At 38.1% G+C, this 12,828-nt stretch overlaps 1 protein-coding gene across 1 annotated transcript in view; it reads right to left on the reverse strand.

Annotated features, from left to right (window-relative positions):
* The window catches only part of NBEAL1 (neurobeachin like 1), a 209,236-nt gene that overhangs the window by 19,216 nt on the left and 177,192 nt on the right, over positions 1-12,828 (reverse strand). The window contains 5 exon segments of the mRNA XM_017884366.1: positions 1,586-1,695; positions 3,625-3,714; positions 7,120-7,236; positions 9,978-10,075; positions 12,247-12,265. Coding sequence (XP_017739855.1) covers positions 1,586-1,695; positions 3,625-3,714; positions 7,120-7,236; positions 9,978-10,075; positions 12,247-12,265 — 434 coding nt within the window.

Genomic DNA, 12,828 nt, shown 5'->3' on the forward strand with positions numbered 1-12,828 from the left:
TTTTTTTGAGATGGAGTCTTGATCTGTTGCCCAGGCTGGAGTGCAGCGGTATGATCTTGGCTCACTGCAAGCTCCGCCTCCCAGGTTCACCCCATTCTCCTGCCTCAGCCTCCCGAGTAGCTGGGACTACAGGCGCCCGCCACCATGCCTGGCTAATTTTTTGTATTTTTAGTAAAGACGGAGTTTCACTGTTAGCCAGGATGGTCTCAATCTCCTGACCTCGTGATCTGCCCGCCTTGGCCTCCCAAAGTGCTGGGATTACAGGTGTGAGCCACTGCACCGGGCCATAATTTTTGAATTTTATTTTAATTTTAGTTTTTTTGAGACAGAGTCTTGTTCTGTTGTCCAGGCTGAAGTGCAGTGGCACAATCTCAGCTCACTGCAACCTCTGTCTCTTGGGTTCAAGCAATTCTCCTGCCTCAGTCTCTCGAATAGCTTGGATTACAGGTGCCCACTACCATGCCTGGCTAATTTTGTATTTTATTTTATTTATTTTTATTTTTTTGAGATGGAGTCTTGCTCTGTCACCCAGGCTGGAGTGCAGTGGCGTGATCTCGGCTCACTGCAAGCTCCGCCTCTCCGGTTCACACCATTCTCCTGCCTCAGGCTTCTGAGTAGCTGGGACTACAGGCGCCTGCCACCATGCCTGGCTAATTTTTTTGTATTTTTAGTACAGATGAGGTTTCACCATGTTAGCGAGGATGGTCTTGATCTCCTCACCTCGTGATCCATCTGCCTCAGTCTCCCAAAGTGCTGGGATTACAGGCATGAGCCACCACGTCCGGCCAATTTTTGTATTTTTAGTAGAGACAGGGTTTTGCCATGTTGGCCAGGCTAGTCTTGAACTCCTGACCTCAGGTGATCTGCCTGCCTCAGCCTCCCAAGTTCTGGGATTACAGGCGTGAGCCACTGTGCCCAGCCATGAATGTGATTTAACTAGAAAAAAATATAAGGAAACAAACAGGACAACTCAATGTAAGGGAAACACCACTTTAAGTTAGAACATAACTTTTGGAGATTAAAACACATAGGTCTTATTTTTAAATAATAAGGTAGAATAAAATTACAAGGAAGTCTGTTATTCCTAATGTAATTGCATTTTTATAACTGATATTATGGAAATTAAGTTTTGTATTTAAACCAATATAAATTCAGGACATAACTTAAAAATAAGGGAAGGTTGCTGGGGGAGGGAATGGAGGGAGGAAGGAAGGAAGAAGAGATAATCTGGATCTCAAAACATTACCTTCAGGGCTAGGTGGCCTATAATCCCAGAACTGTGGGAGGGTGAGGCGGGCGGATCACTTGAGGTCAAGAATTTGAGACCAGCATGGTCAACATGGTAAAACCTGATTTCTACTAAAAGCAAAAATTAGCCAGAGAATCCCTTGAGCCTGAGAGGCAGAGGTTGCAGTGAGTGGGGATTGCGCCACTGCACTGCAGCCTGGGTGACAGAGCAAGACTCTGTCTCAAAAAAAATAAAAAACACTTCTTTCAGAATAACATGAATCAATTAATCCAGTTTTTTTTCCTGGCAATAAGGTACCTGGTATAGCTGTTTTGCTTTAAATATTCACTTACTTACTTTGGATTTGTCACAGTTTGATCCTTGATGAATGTAAAGTAATTAGAAATGTTTCTGTCATAAGGCAACCATCCATGGGTTCCAATAACAGAATTCATGCTTATTGTTATCTGGAAAAGAACATATGAAGACTCCAATTAAATGAAATATTATGGAAAGCAGCCCAGAATAACCAGATGCTCACATGACATTGGCATTTATCACTTAGGGAATACTGTGAGACTGTGTACTTCAAACATGAAATGCATTAGGAACATCTTAAGATAATTCAAACAGAAAAAGTTTTTTGTTTATCTTTTATTTTTGGAGCCAGGGTTTCACTCCGTTGCCCAGGCTGGAGTGCAGTGACATGATTTCAGCTTACTGCAACCTTCAGGCATGTGCCACCATGCCTGGCTAATTTTTGTATTCTTTGTAGAGACATTGTTTCACCATGTTGCCCAAGCTAGTCTCCAACTCCTGGGCTTAAGTGAGCCTCCCACCTCGGCCTCCCAAAGTGTTGGGATGACAGGCGTGAACCACCACATCTGGCCTTGTTTATCTTATTTTAAGAAAACTTGACCAATTTTTTTTTTTTTTTTTTTTTTTTTGAGATAGAGTCTTGCTCTATCACCCAGGCTGGAGTGCAGTGGCATGATCTCAGCTCACTACAACTTCCTGGGCACAAGCAATCCTCTGACCTCAGCCTCCTGAGTAGCTGGGACCACAGGCATGCACCACCATGCCTGGCTAATTTTTTGTATTTTGGTGGAGATGGGGTTTCGCCATGTTGCCCAGGCTGGTCTCAAACTCCTAAGCTCAAGCAATCCACCCACAGCCTCCCAAGTTCTGGGATTACAGATGTGAGCCACTGCGCTCAGCCCAATTTATCTTTCTTTAGGAAGATTATTTTTTCTCATGATTTCTCAAAGTTTATTAGCAGTTATTAGCTGGCAGTTGGAAGAAATTCAGGGACCAGTCTTACCATAAAAATCTAATATATATCATTTAGAACATAAACCAGAAGCAGAATTTACAATGAATTGTTAAGGTCTCCCTGTAGTGACAGTCATAGTGAGTAAGTTCTCTTCTCTTCAAAATGAAAAGCCTTTATCTTCTTGATTATAAAAGTTAACAAGTTACCCCACACAAAGGAAATTCTGGTAACTTTAAAAAACGCAGGCACTTTGTAAGGCTCAGGTGGGAGGATCACTTGAGCTCAGGAGTTTGAGACCAGCCTGGGCAACATGGCAAAACCTGATCTCTACAAAAAATACAAAAATTATCTGGCCATGGTGGTGTGTATCTGTAGTCCCAGCTACTCAGGAGGCTGGGGTGGAAGGGTCACCTGAGCCCAGGAGGTCAATGCTGCAGTGAGCTGTGATCGGCACTCCAGCTTGGGTGACAGGGTAAGACTCTGTCTAAAAAAATATATATATATATATTTATACATATGTATTACAATTGATATTCACAAGATTGCCACTGCTCAAAAGTACTATTACTATTTTGTATATCTTTTATTTTATTTTGTTTTACTTAGAAGGAGTCTCGCTCTTGTCATCCAGGTTGGAGCGCAGTGGCGTGATCTTGGCTCACCGCAACCTCCACCTCCTGGATTCAAGTGATTCTCCTGCCTCAGCCTCCCAAGTAGCTGGAATTACAGGCGCCTGTCTCCATGCCTCTCTAATTTTTTGTGTTTTTAGTAGAGGCAGGGTTTCACCATGTTGCCCAAACTGGTCTTGAACCTTTGACCTCAAGTGATCCGCCCACCTCGGCCTCCCAAAGTGCTGGGATTACAGGCATGGGCCACTGTGCCCAGCCTATTTTTGTATATCTTTTTATATTTTATTTTCTGAGCAAATGTTGCCCAGGCTAGTCTTGAACTCCTGGGCTCAAGCAATCTGCTTGTCTCAGCCTCCCAAAGCACTGGGATTACAGGCATGAACTACCGTGCATAGTCGAAAAGTGGCTTTTAAAAAATATTTATTTTCTCTTTTTTTTTCTAAGTTGTAATGAATATAGACATGGCAGTGTGAAAAAGGTAAAAATCAGCTTACCAGTAACTCAGGGCTGCCTTGAGACATAAAAGAACGATACTGATTTTTGGGGACGGTGGCCTTTAATAGTGGAATACCATCACTAATCCCCTATAAAATAAAAGAGGTTTAGTGCCTGGTTCTGCTCATCTTTATTAGGTACAAATTACTGAAAACCATTTCTTTAAATAAGGATGAATCCTGTGATACATCATTTTACTCTCTTGAAACATCTAATCAATTAATTTAAAATGAAGGAAAGAAATTATATACCATGTATAGGTGGCATACTTGAAACTTCTGAAACCCATCACCTTATATTCAACTACACTGCTTTTAAAAAGAGATATAGATTTCAAAGAGCAGCAATAATTTAAAACAGCCAATGATTTAGGATCTATCCTAAGTTATACTGACATAAATATAAAGCAGAAAATATGGATCATATAAGATAAGCCAAATGAGAAAATTGGTCATAATTTATAGAAACGTCCTTTTGGGTCTAACTTTCAAAAAATACATCTAACCCATTAACTGGGATACTTCCTGAAAGCCACAGTAGGACCAGAAAATAAAGACAGCACTCAGAAAACATCTGCCATTATCTTATAACAATGTGAAAGAGAACAATAATTTGAACTCAGTTCCTTGATGTGACAATAATTCACAAGTGATACCTAATATTTACTAGGTAAATGATAACATTATTGGGTATGCACTATGTATCAGGTGTTGTTCTAAGAACTTAATAGGAAGTAAGTAACAAATTATAAAATTCATTATAACTTATAGAATTATAAAAAGTTGGTGATTATCTTTTCTCTTCATGTTGTCAATTAATCCAGAGAAGAATGACTTGCATATGAACAAGGCAAAATGAAAATGGTGCCTGAAAAAAACCCATTTATTAAGCCCTTGCTTTCACTACTACCTCTACTTTCTTCACAATTTGAACACCTATGAAGAGATGACCTACAAAAGGCCTTCTCTTTTCATGTTAATATATGGGGAAATACCTCTTATGAGAACGAAAAGGGATTAACAAGCTATTGGTACCTAAGGAAATCTATTGTGTTCTTTATACTGATCCAGATACTGAATGTGTCCTGGAGAAAGCTACTATGTGACATGGTGGGTACAGAGAAGGGCAAATGTGTTGCCACACCTGCAGATGGAACTTGGAATGTACTATATTACAACAAAAGTCACAAATGATTACATAAGATGAAAATAGTTCTATTGGCATTATAGAATAAATATAGTATTGCACGTCCATCAGATTATGGATCAAATAGGGTCTCATGTGTTGTTTTACATGCAGTAAAGAGTTAACAGAGCAGTCCTGGGACTGCCATCATTATTATAGAAAGGCCTACTTGCAAGACTGGCCTTTGGTTGGCATCTGGGACTTGGCTGGCGAACAGTTCCTCCTTACACTGACATAAACTTTCCCTCAATGACAAGGGTGGCTCACTACACCTAGACTGTGCAAATAGTATGGTTTATGCTAAACACTTGTTTTTCTTCTGGAGTCTGGAATTTTGGTATGTGCTAGGCAGAGGCGTGTGTATGCGACCAGCCTCCAATAAAAACCTTGGGCACTGGGTCTCTAATGAGCTTCTCTGATGACAAAAAATGTGTTTCCACATTTCATTACTGAAAGAATTAAGTAGGTCTTATGTGATTCCACTAGGAGAGGTCTCTTGAACACTTCTGCCTGGCTTCCCCTGGACGTCACACCATCTGCCTTTTCCCTTTGCTGATGCTGCTTTGTATCCTTTCACTGTAATAAATCTTAGCCATGAGTACATCTACTTGTTGAATTCCGTGAGTCTTTCTGGCAAATCACTGAACCTGGGGGTAGTCGGAGACTCCCAACACATCCTGGGAATTGGTTACAATTTCTGAGCATTGTTTTTATGTGTTCTGAGTTCTACAGATACTTTTGGAAACAACCAAGTTTGCAGAATTTGTATTGCAACCCTACAATACAAATAACTATTTCAGTAAACATGGATTTAGGAAAAGAGTGACAGATTAATTTTGAAATGATTTCACAAACATGTGAAAGCATTTCCATACCAAAATATAGTGGTGTTAATATTATTAAATAAAAAATATTAAATAAAATATTTAATTCTTACATCAACTAAAACTACAGTGATGCTTACAATACTGTTCATTTGAGTAAAATTTATTATAAAACTTTTTTTTTTTTTGAGACAGAGTGTTTCATTTTTTTTGAGACAGAGTCTCGCTCTGAGTGCAGTGGCGTGATCTTGGCTCACTGCAAGCTCCACTGCCTGGATTTACACCAATCTCCTACCTCAGCCTCCTGAGTAGCCGGGACTACAGGCGCCCGTCACCACGCCTGGCTAATTTTTTGTATTTTTTAGTACAGACGGGGTTTCACCTTGTTAGCTAGGATGGTCTTGATCTCCTGACCTCGTGATCCACTGGTCTCAGCCTCCCAAAGTGCTGGGATTACAGGCGTGAGCCACCATGCCCGGCCAAAGCTTTAACTATTATAAAACTCATAAACATTTTTTATACTACATTATCAAAAAATTCTATTTTTTGGTAATTGATTTTCCCATGGTTATTGAATCTGAGAAACATGCTACAGTGATACTGTAATGCAGGGTTTTACAAACTACAACCTGTGGGACAAAGCCAGCCCACCACCTGTTTTGTAGGTGGTGGGTGAGCTAAGAATGGGTTTTATATTTTTAGATGATTACATTTTAAGTGGTTATATATGTACCTATAGAATATCTTTGAGTTTGCCTTTTGGCCTGCAAAGCCCAAAATATTTACCAGTTAGACCTATCTCACTGCTGCACACTTTTCAAATAAGTTATTATTTGACAGAAGAAAAAGTTTACCAACCTCGGCTGTATTGCAGAGACTGTTCAAGGCATATCTTCAAACTTAGTAACTTTTTATTTTCAATTTTCTTTTGTGAAGGGTTAATGCTATCTGTCCTAACCACATTCACAGGTATGAATGCATTTTATAATCATATTCTGAATTACTGCAAGTAATTTAATATGTACATTTAAACATTTGAATTTTTTACTTAAACTCTTTCAATTACACCATTAAGTACTCTTGTTTTACTAGACTGCTTATTCTATCAATTAACAACGTAACTTATTAGGATCTATTTTATATATGAGCAGACATTATAATTAAGAGCTATTAAAATATTATCTCCATCTACATATCATCTCGATTGTCACAAGAAGCATTTTAAATCAAATTATTTATTCTTCTTTGTCAGGAAAATGTGAAGTAGATGAAAGAAAGCCAAGAAAAACAGTTCAGACTACCACTCAGCAGCAAACAAAAGCTTCCAATAAAAATGTTTTAAAATCCAACAACAGATTATTACTGTATAATTTACTATCTCAAATTAAATATTATAATCCTTACTTCCCATTAAATAATAAAAGGACTTTAAAATGTACAGAATTTAGAGAAAACTCTTTCTGATATTACCAAGTTGGATATTACCTCTATAAAAAATGACTTGAGTTCAGGAAGGTGTTGAAACAGGTTTAGGGTTGAAGTGTCTATTTTGGTCGGCTTCTGCACTGCTTCTTCTGCTGATAATCTTGGAGGGTGTGGTTCCTTCAAAATAATTTTAAGGAAAAAACAATTCCATATCTATATTATTAATCTCTCACTATGTTCCTTCATATACACTAGGCTCTAGCTACAATGAATTACATACCATGCATTGCTGACAATTCTAGGTGTTGGCTCAGACTATTCTCTTAGCAGAGTTACTACTTTCTTCATTTCTTTGGAAACCCCACTTCTACTTTAAAGTTTTTCTTATTGATATCTCTCCTAAATTTTTAAGTCAGAATGTATTATTCTTTTATTATTTTTCCTTGGCAAATAATTTATATTTTAATTATAACTTATTTCTTTCTATATTGGATTACACATAGTTGTTTATGGTCTGTCTTCCCCAACTAGATTATAAGTGCCTTAAAGCTAGAGAAGCCTTATTCATTTTTGGATTTCCATACTAGACTAGTATCTTACACATGTTAGATGCTTGGTAAAATTAAATGTAGTGTTCAAAATTCAGAATGTATAATTTGGATGAATCTTTAATTCCTTGACAAGATCAAAATGTCAACACTGGCCAGGCGTGGTGGCTCACACCTGAAATGCTAGCATTTTGGGAGGCTGAGGTGGGGGGATCACTTGAGGTCAGAAGTTCAATACCATACTGGCTAACATGGTGAAACCCTGTCTCTACTAAAAATACAAAAATTGGTCAGGCATAGTAGTGTGCACTTATCGTTCCAGCTACTTGAGAGGCTGAGGTAGGAGAATCGCTTGAACCCACAAGATGGAAGTTGCAGTGAGCCGAGATCGTGCCACCGCACTCCAGCCTGGGTGACAGTGAGACTCCATCTCAAAAAAAAAAAAAAAGAAAAAAAAGAAAAAAAGTCAATACTATCAGAATCAAATTATAGGTACTGCTGCATACTTTTCAAGTAAATTATTACTCTTCCTCAACTTTCATGTCAGAGACACAGAACAGTATCACCTATATAAATATGAAATAAATGGCAAGTAAAAATGAATATTTCAAAGGCACAGTTAAAAGTCAAAACAGAATTCTATCTAAAGTAAATTCTTGCATCTCTACAACAAAATATTGATTATAGGCAATAGATGTGAAAGCTGTAAGTACAAAAATATTTAGCTTTTAGACCAGGCATGGTGGCTCACACTTGTAATCTCAGGACTTTGGGAGGCTGAGGCAGGCAGATCACCTGAGGTCAGGAGCTAGAGACCAGACTGCCCAACAAGGCGAAACTCCATCTCTCCTAAAAATTAGCCAGGTGTGGTGGCGGGCGCCTATAATCCCAGCTACTTGGGAGGCTGAGGCAGGAGAATCGCTTGAACCCAGGAGGTGGAGGTTGCAGTGAGTCGAAATCGCGCCATTGCACTCCAGCCCAGGCAAAAGGAAAAACCCCCTTTAAAAAAAAAAAAAAAAAAGCTTTTAATAGATATTATTCATTTTATTTCAAATCAAAGGATGATTTTGTATCATTTTATGACAATAAAACTAACAGCACCACTTGTAAAACAAAAGAAAGGTAAAACAGGTGTGAAAATATGATAGCATCTATTTCAAAGCCCTATGAAACATTCTGTTTTAGTCTGTTACTTTTGCCTTCTGACTGTACCAGAAGGTAAGGGATAAAGCACTGACTTCATATACGACTATTCTGTAAAAACCAATGTTGGAGGTTCCAAGCAAACCGTTGCTAAGGAACAGTACCAGTTACAAAGTTTAGCCCAATTACTGTATTGACAGAAGTACACCTATAAGTTAGAGCTTAGATACACTACTGTTGTAATAGCTGTGGTGATTTCATTTCAATACTGTATTCAAGAGAGATACAAAGATGATTAAGATAAAGTTGCTGCCTTTAATGTATTTATAATGTACTGAGGCAAATGGATAAATATACAACCTAAGGCAGAAAGTGTCATAATTAGGTAGCAAATAAAGGCCCATAAGAACATTTTAAGAGATCTAGTTTAACAGGGGGCTTACAGCTACGAATTCAGAGGAAACATGGCATGCTAGAAAGGCTCTGGAGTTAGATGGTCAGGCATATAATCCTAGTCACTTTCTTGTTGTGTAAACTTAGAAAAAAGTATTTAGTTTCTCAGAGGCGTTATAGGCTAGGTATTACTTTCTGTAAGGCTTGGTTTTATCTCCTGAAAAATGAGGATAACTGAATTTTTACTAAGAAGATTAGGTGAAGATTAGGTAAAGTACCTAACAAACACAGTGATTGCTTAAGAACATATCTAGTTAATAAATTCTTTTTTATGTATTCCACATCATTAAATTCATATACTGAAAAAGATCAAGACATCTTTGAAAACTAACATTAGATTAATTTCCATGAATCCAAACCCGTGTGTTATCAGGAAGATGATTTAATTTCAGATACTAGTATGGGGAAAGAAATATATGTAGTATATTTAATAATTTGATTCTACATTTTAAATATTCTATAATTTGATTTTTAGGACTGGGTTTGGGCTCTGGAAAGTAAGTGCCTTTTTGGGCAGATGTGAGCTATTAGAAGTTTTACATGTGGAATGAGTCCCAATATGAGGACAGTTTTAATGGCATACCCTAACTGGTACTCAGTTTTTCCTCTTGGAAATAATAAAAGACTTTCTGAGCAAATAGAAATCTTTCTGTAACTGAGAGCAATTGGCTACACATATGGATCTTGACTGCAATATTTTGTTACATACTTAAATCTACTTCTTAAGTTGACTTAAATCTACTTCTGAAGTTGTCGATAACACATATGACTTACCTTTAATAATTGACAAGGTGTTTGCCCAAAATTATTAATCATCCCTTCTAAGGCTTTTCTTTCTTTCTCATCTGTTAAGGAATCCAGATCCACAGCTCCTAAAACCAGGAGAAGAAGTCAACTTAATACAGAGTGAAAATAAATCAGCAAGCCACATCACTGATTAATGTATCAGGCTCACTGGTGCGTGTGTGTGTGTGTGTGTATATACACAGTCTTGCAGTGTTGCCCAGGCTGGAGTGCAGTGGTATGCTCTCGACTCACTGCAACCTCCACCTCCTGGGTTCAAGTGATTCTCCTGCCTCAGTCTCCTGAGTAGCTGGGACTACAGGTGCATGCCACCACGCCCAGCTAATTTTATTTTTAGTAGAGATCGGGTTTCACTATGTTGACCAGGCTGGTATTGAACTCCTGACCTCAGGTGATCTGCCTGCCCCAGCCTCCCAAAGTGCCGGGATTACAGGCGTGACCCACCACCCCGGCCTCGTTGGTATAGTTTCAATAAAATATTATTCTATTCTTCAATTTATAACATTGTGAAAAGGTAATTTTAAAAAATCAGCAACTCATCAAACATTAAATATATGTAAAAATTAGCTAAAATATTTTAAGCAATTGAAAGTTAAATGATATTCTCTGAAGATTTCTACTGGGGGAGGGGTGGTGGGTCATGCCTGTAATCCCAGCACTTTGTGAGGCTGAGGCGGGAGGATTGCTTGAGACCTGGAGTTTGAAACCAGCCTAGGCAACAAAGTGAGACTTCATCTCTCTAAAAAATTTTAAAAATTAGCTGGGTGTGGTGGTAAGGCAGGAGGGACTGGTTGACCCCAGGAGTTCCAGGTTGCAGTCAAGTATGATTATGCCACTGCACTCTAGCCTGGGTGAAAGAGCAAGACCCTGTCACAAAATAAAAAAAAAAATAAATAAAAGTTTCTTTTGCAAAAATACAAACTATACTCAGAGTATACCTAATTGTTTTGGTCATAATAGCCAAACTCAAACAAGAGTAATAACTACACAAAAATACTGCTTTAAGTTATTGCTTGAAACAAAGGTTTCGAAAGGTAATATTCTGGTTAACTGATTATACTCAGCCACATCTAATATGGATTGTTACATGACTAGTAATTGGCTAAACTAGGTAAGTCCAAGCTTCTAACAGCCATGCAATACTTTCTCCTTACAGACCTATTACCTGAATGGATACGGCATGGCAAAAATATGCCCATTTACCAAAAGTCTCTCACTGTATTCACATTCACATAACTTCATAGTATTCACAATCTTTAGAACTATTAGTCTATTTAAGGATTGGTAAGAACTACTTTTTAAAAATCATTTTAAGGCCATCAGAAAATACTCTTGATTCTGAGCTAAATAATGTCATCATATGTATCATTTGAAGAATTTGTTATTTGTAATTTCAAAGGCCTTGTTTCAAAATCTGCTACTGTTTAATACTGAATATTTAATGTTTGACTCAACTGAATAGGACAAATATGTTAGAGATCAAAACTTTTATGATGTTAATAAGTGACATTTATAATTAGACTGGCATATATACACTTAACTACTATTACAAAACAGCAGCAGTCTCCTAATCTTTCAAGTAAAAGATGTTTTTGAAAATGTAGTCCTTCTGCGATATTGAAATAGGGGCAAAATAACTGTAAAATATATATATAATATTTATATATTTTGTTTTTTTTTTGAGACGGAGTCTCGGGCTCTGGTCACCCAGGCCCTACCTTGGCCTGGGCCGATTCTAGCTCACTGCGAACTCCCACCTCCCGGGTTCACCGCCATTTTCTCGCTGCCTCAGCCTCCGGGTAGCTGGGACTACAGGCGCCGCCACCTCGCCCGGCTACATAGTTTTTTGTAGTGGGGACGGGTTCACCGTGTTAGCCCAGGGATGGTCTCGATCGCCTGCCTCGGTGAATCGCGGCCCGTCTCTGGTGCCTTCCCCCAAAGTGCTGGGATACAGGCTTGGAAGCCACCGCGCCGGCCTGTAAAACATATATTAAACAATAGGTTGTATCACAGTAAAAGGCAGAAGGAGGAAAAGTGTAGTGTATGATTTATATCCTTCATAACTACGTAATTAATAGAAAACGTTGGAGTGCTCTACTGCAGGGCTGGGTCCCCCTCTGTTTATAGGCCAAAGATCAGTATTATTCCCATTTCATGAAGGATTTGAGCTGAACATATTCAGGGACTTCCTAGGAAAGAGAAAAAATTTTAATAATTAATATAGAGATATCTTCCCAACTGGCAATGTAAATTCGGTTCTTTAAAAAAGTAAGAACAAATGAAACATTTCCACACACAAACCTTTCTTGTGGCCAAAAATAAAATTATCTCGAATAATGGGGCAAGCATTTATTTCAATATCTACTATATATATTAGACGATTTCTATCTACCTATATGTAGATATATTTATTAATATTAATACATGCATTTCCTATAGGCAAATAAAATACCAAATATGCTTATAACAGCCCAAAAATAATAACAAAGAGCTAGAAAGGGAACAGCTATGGAATGCATCTCTTGTGGTAAAATTTCCCACTGAAGATAGTTGTCTAGAATTTCAATCAAGAAAAAAAAAAAATCAATTTAGGAAACAATTGAAAACCACACTTTTAGGTGGGACAAAATGGCTGCAAAATCATTCTCTCCCTTCAACCAGTAACCACTTACTTAAGGTAATGACAGGGGTGGCAGGTTAGAGACCCCTGGAAATACTAGTGATAACTTGAAAGACAGTGAGGAAAATTGTTGAAATGGAGGGGACAGGAGAAAACGGGACTCATTGTTTTAGTTATATTGAAAGAAAAGAACATGACACT

Source organism: Rhinopithecus bieti, unplaced genomic scaffold (genome assembly GCF_001698545.2).
Source record: "Rhinopithecus bieti isolate Rb0 unplaced genomic scaffold, ASM169854v2 scaffold_14229, whole genome shotgun sequence".
Lineage (NCBI taxonomy): Eukaryota > Metazoa > Chordata > Mammalia > Primates > Cercopithecidae > Rhinopithecus > Rhinopithecus bieti.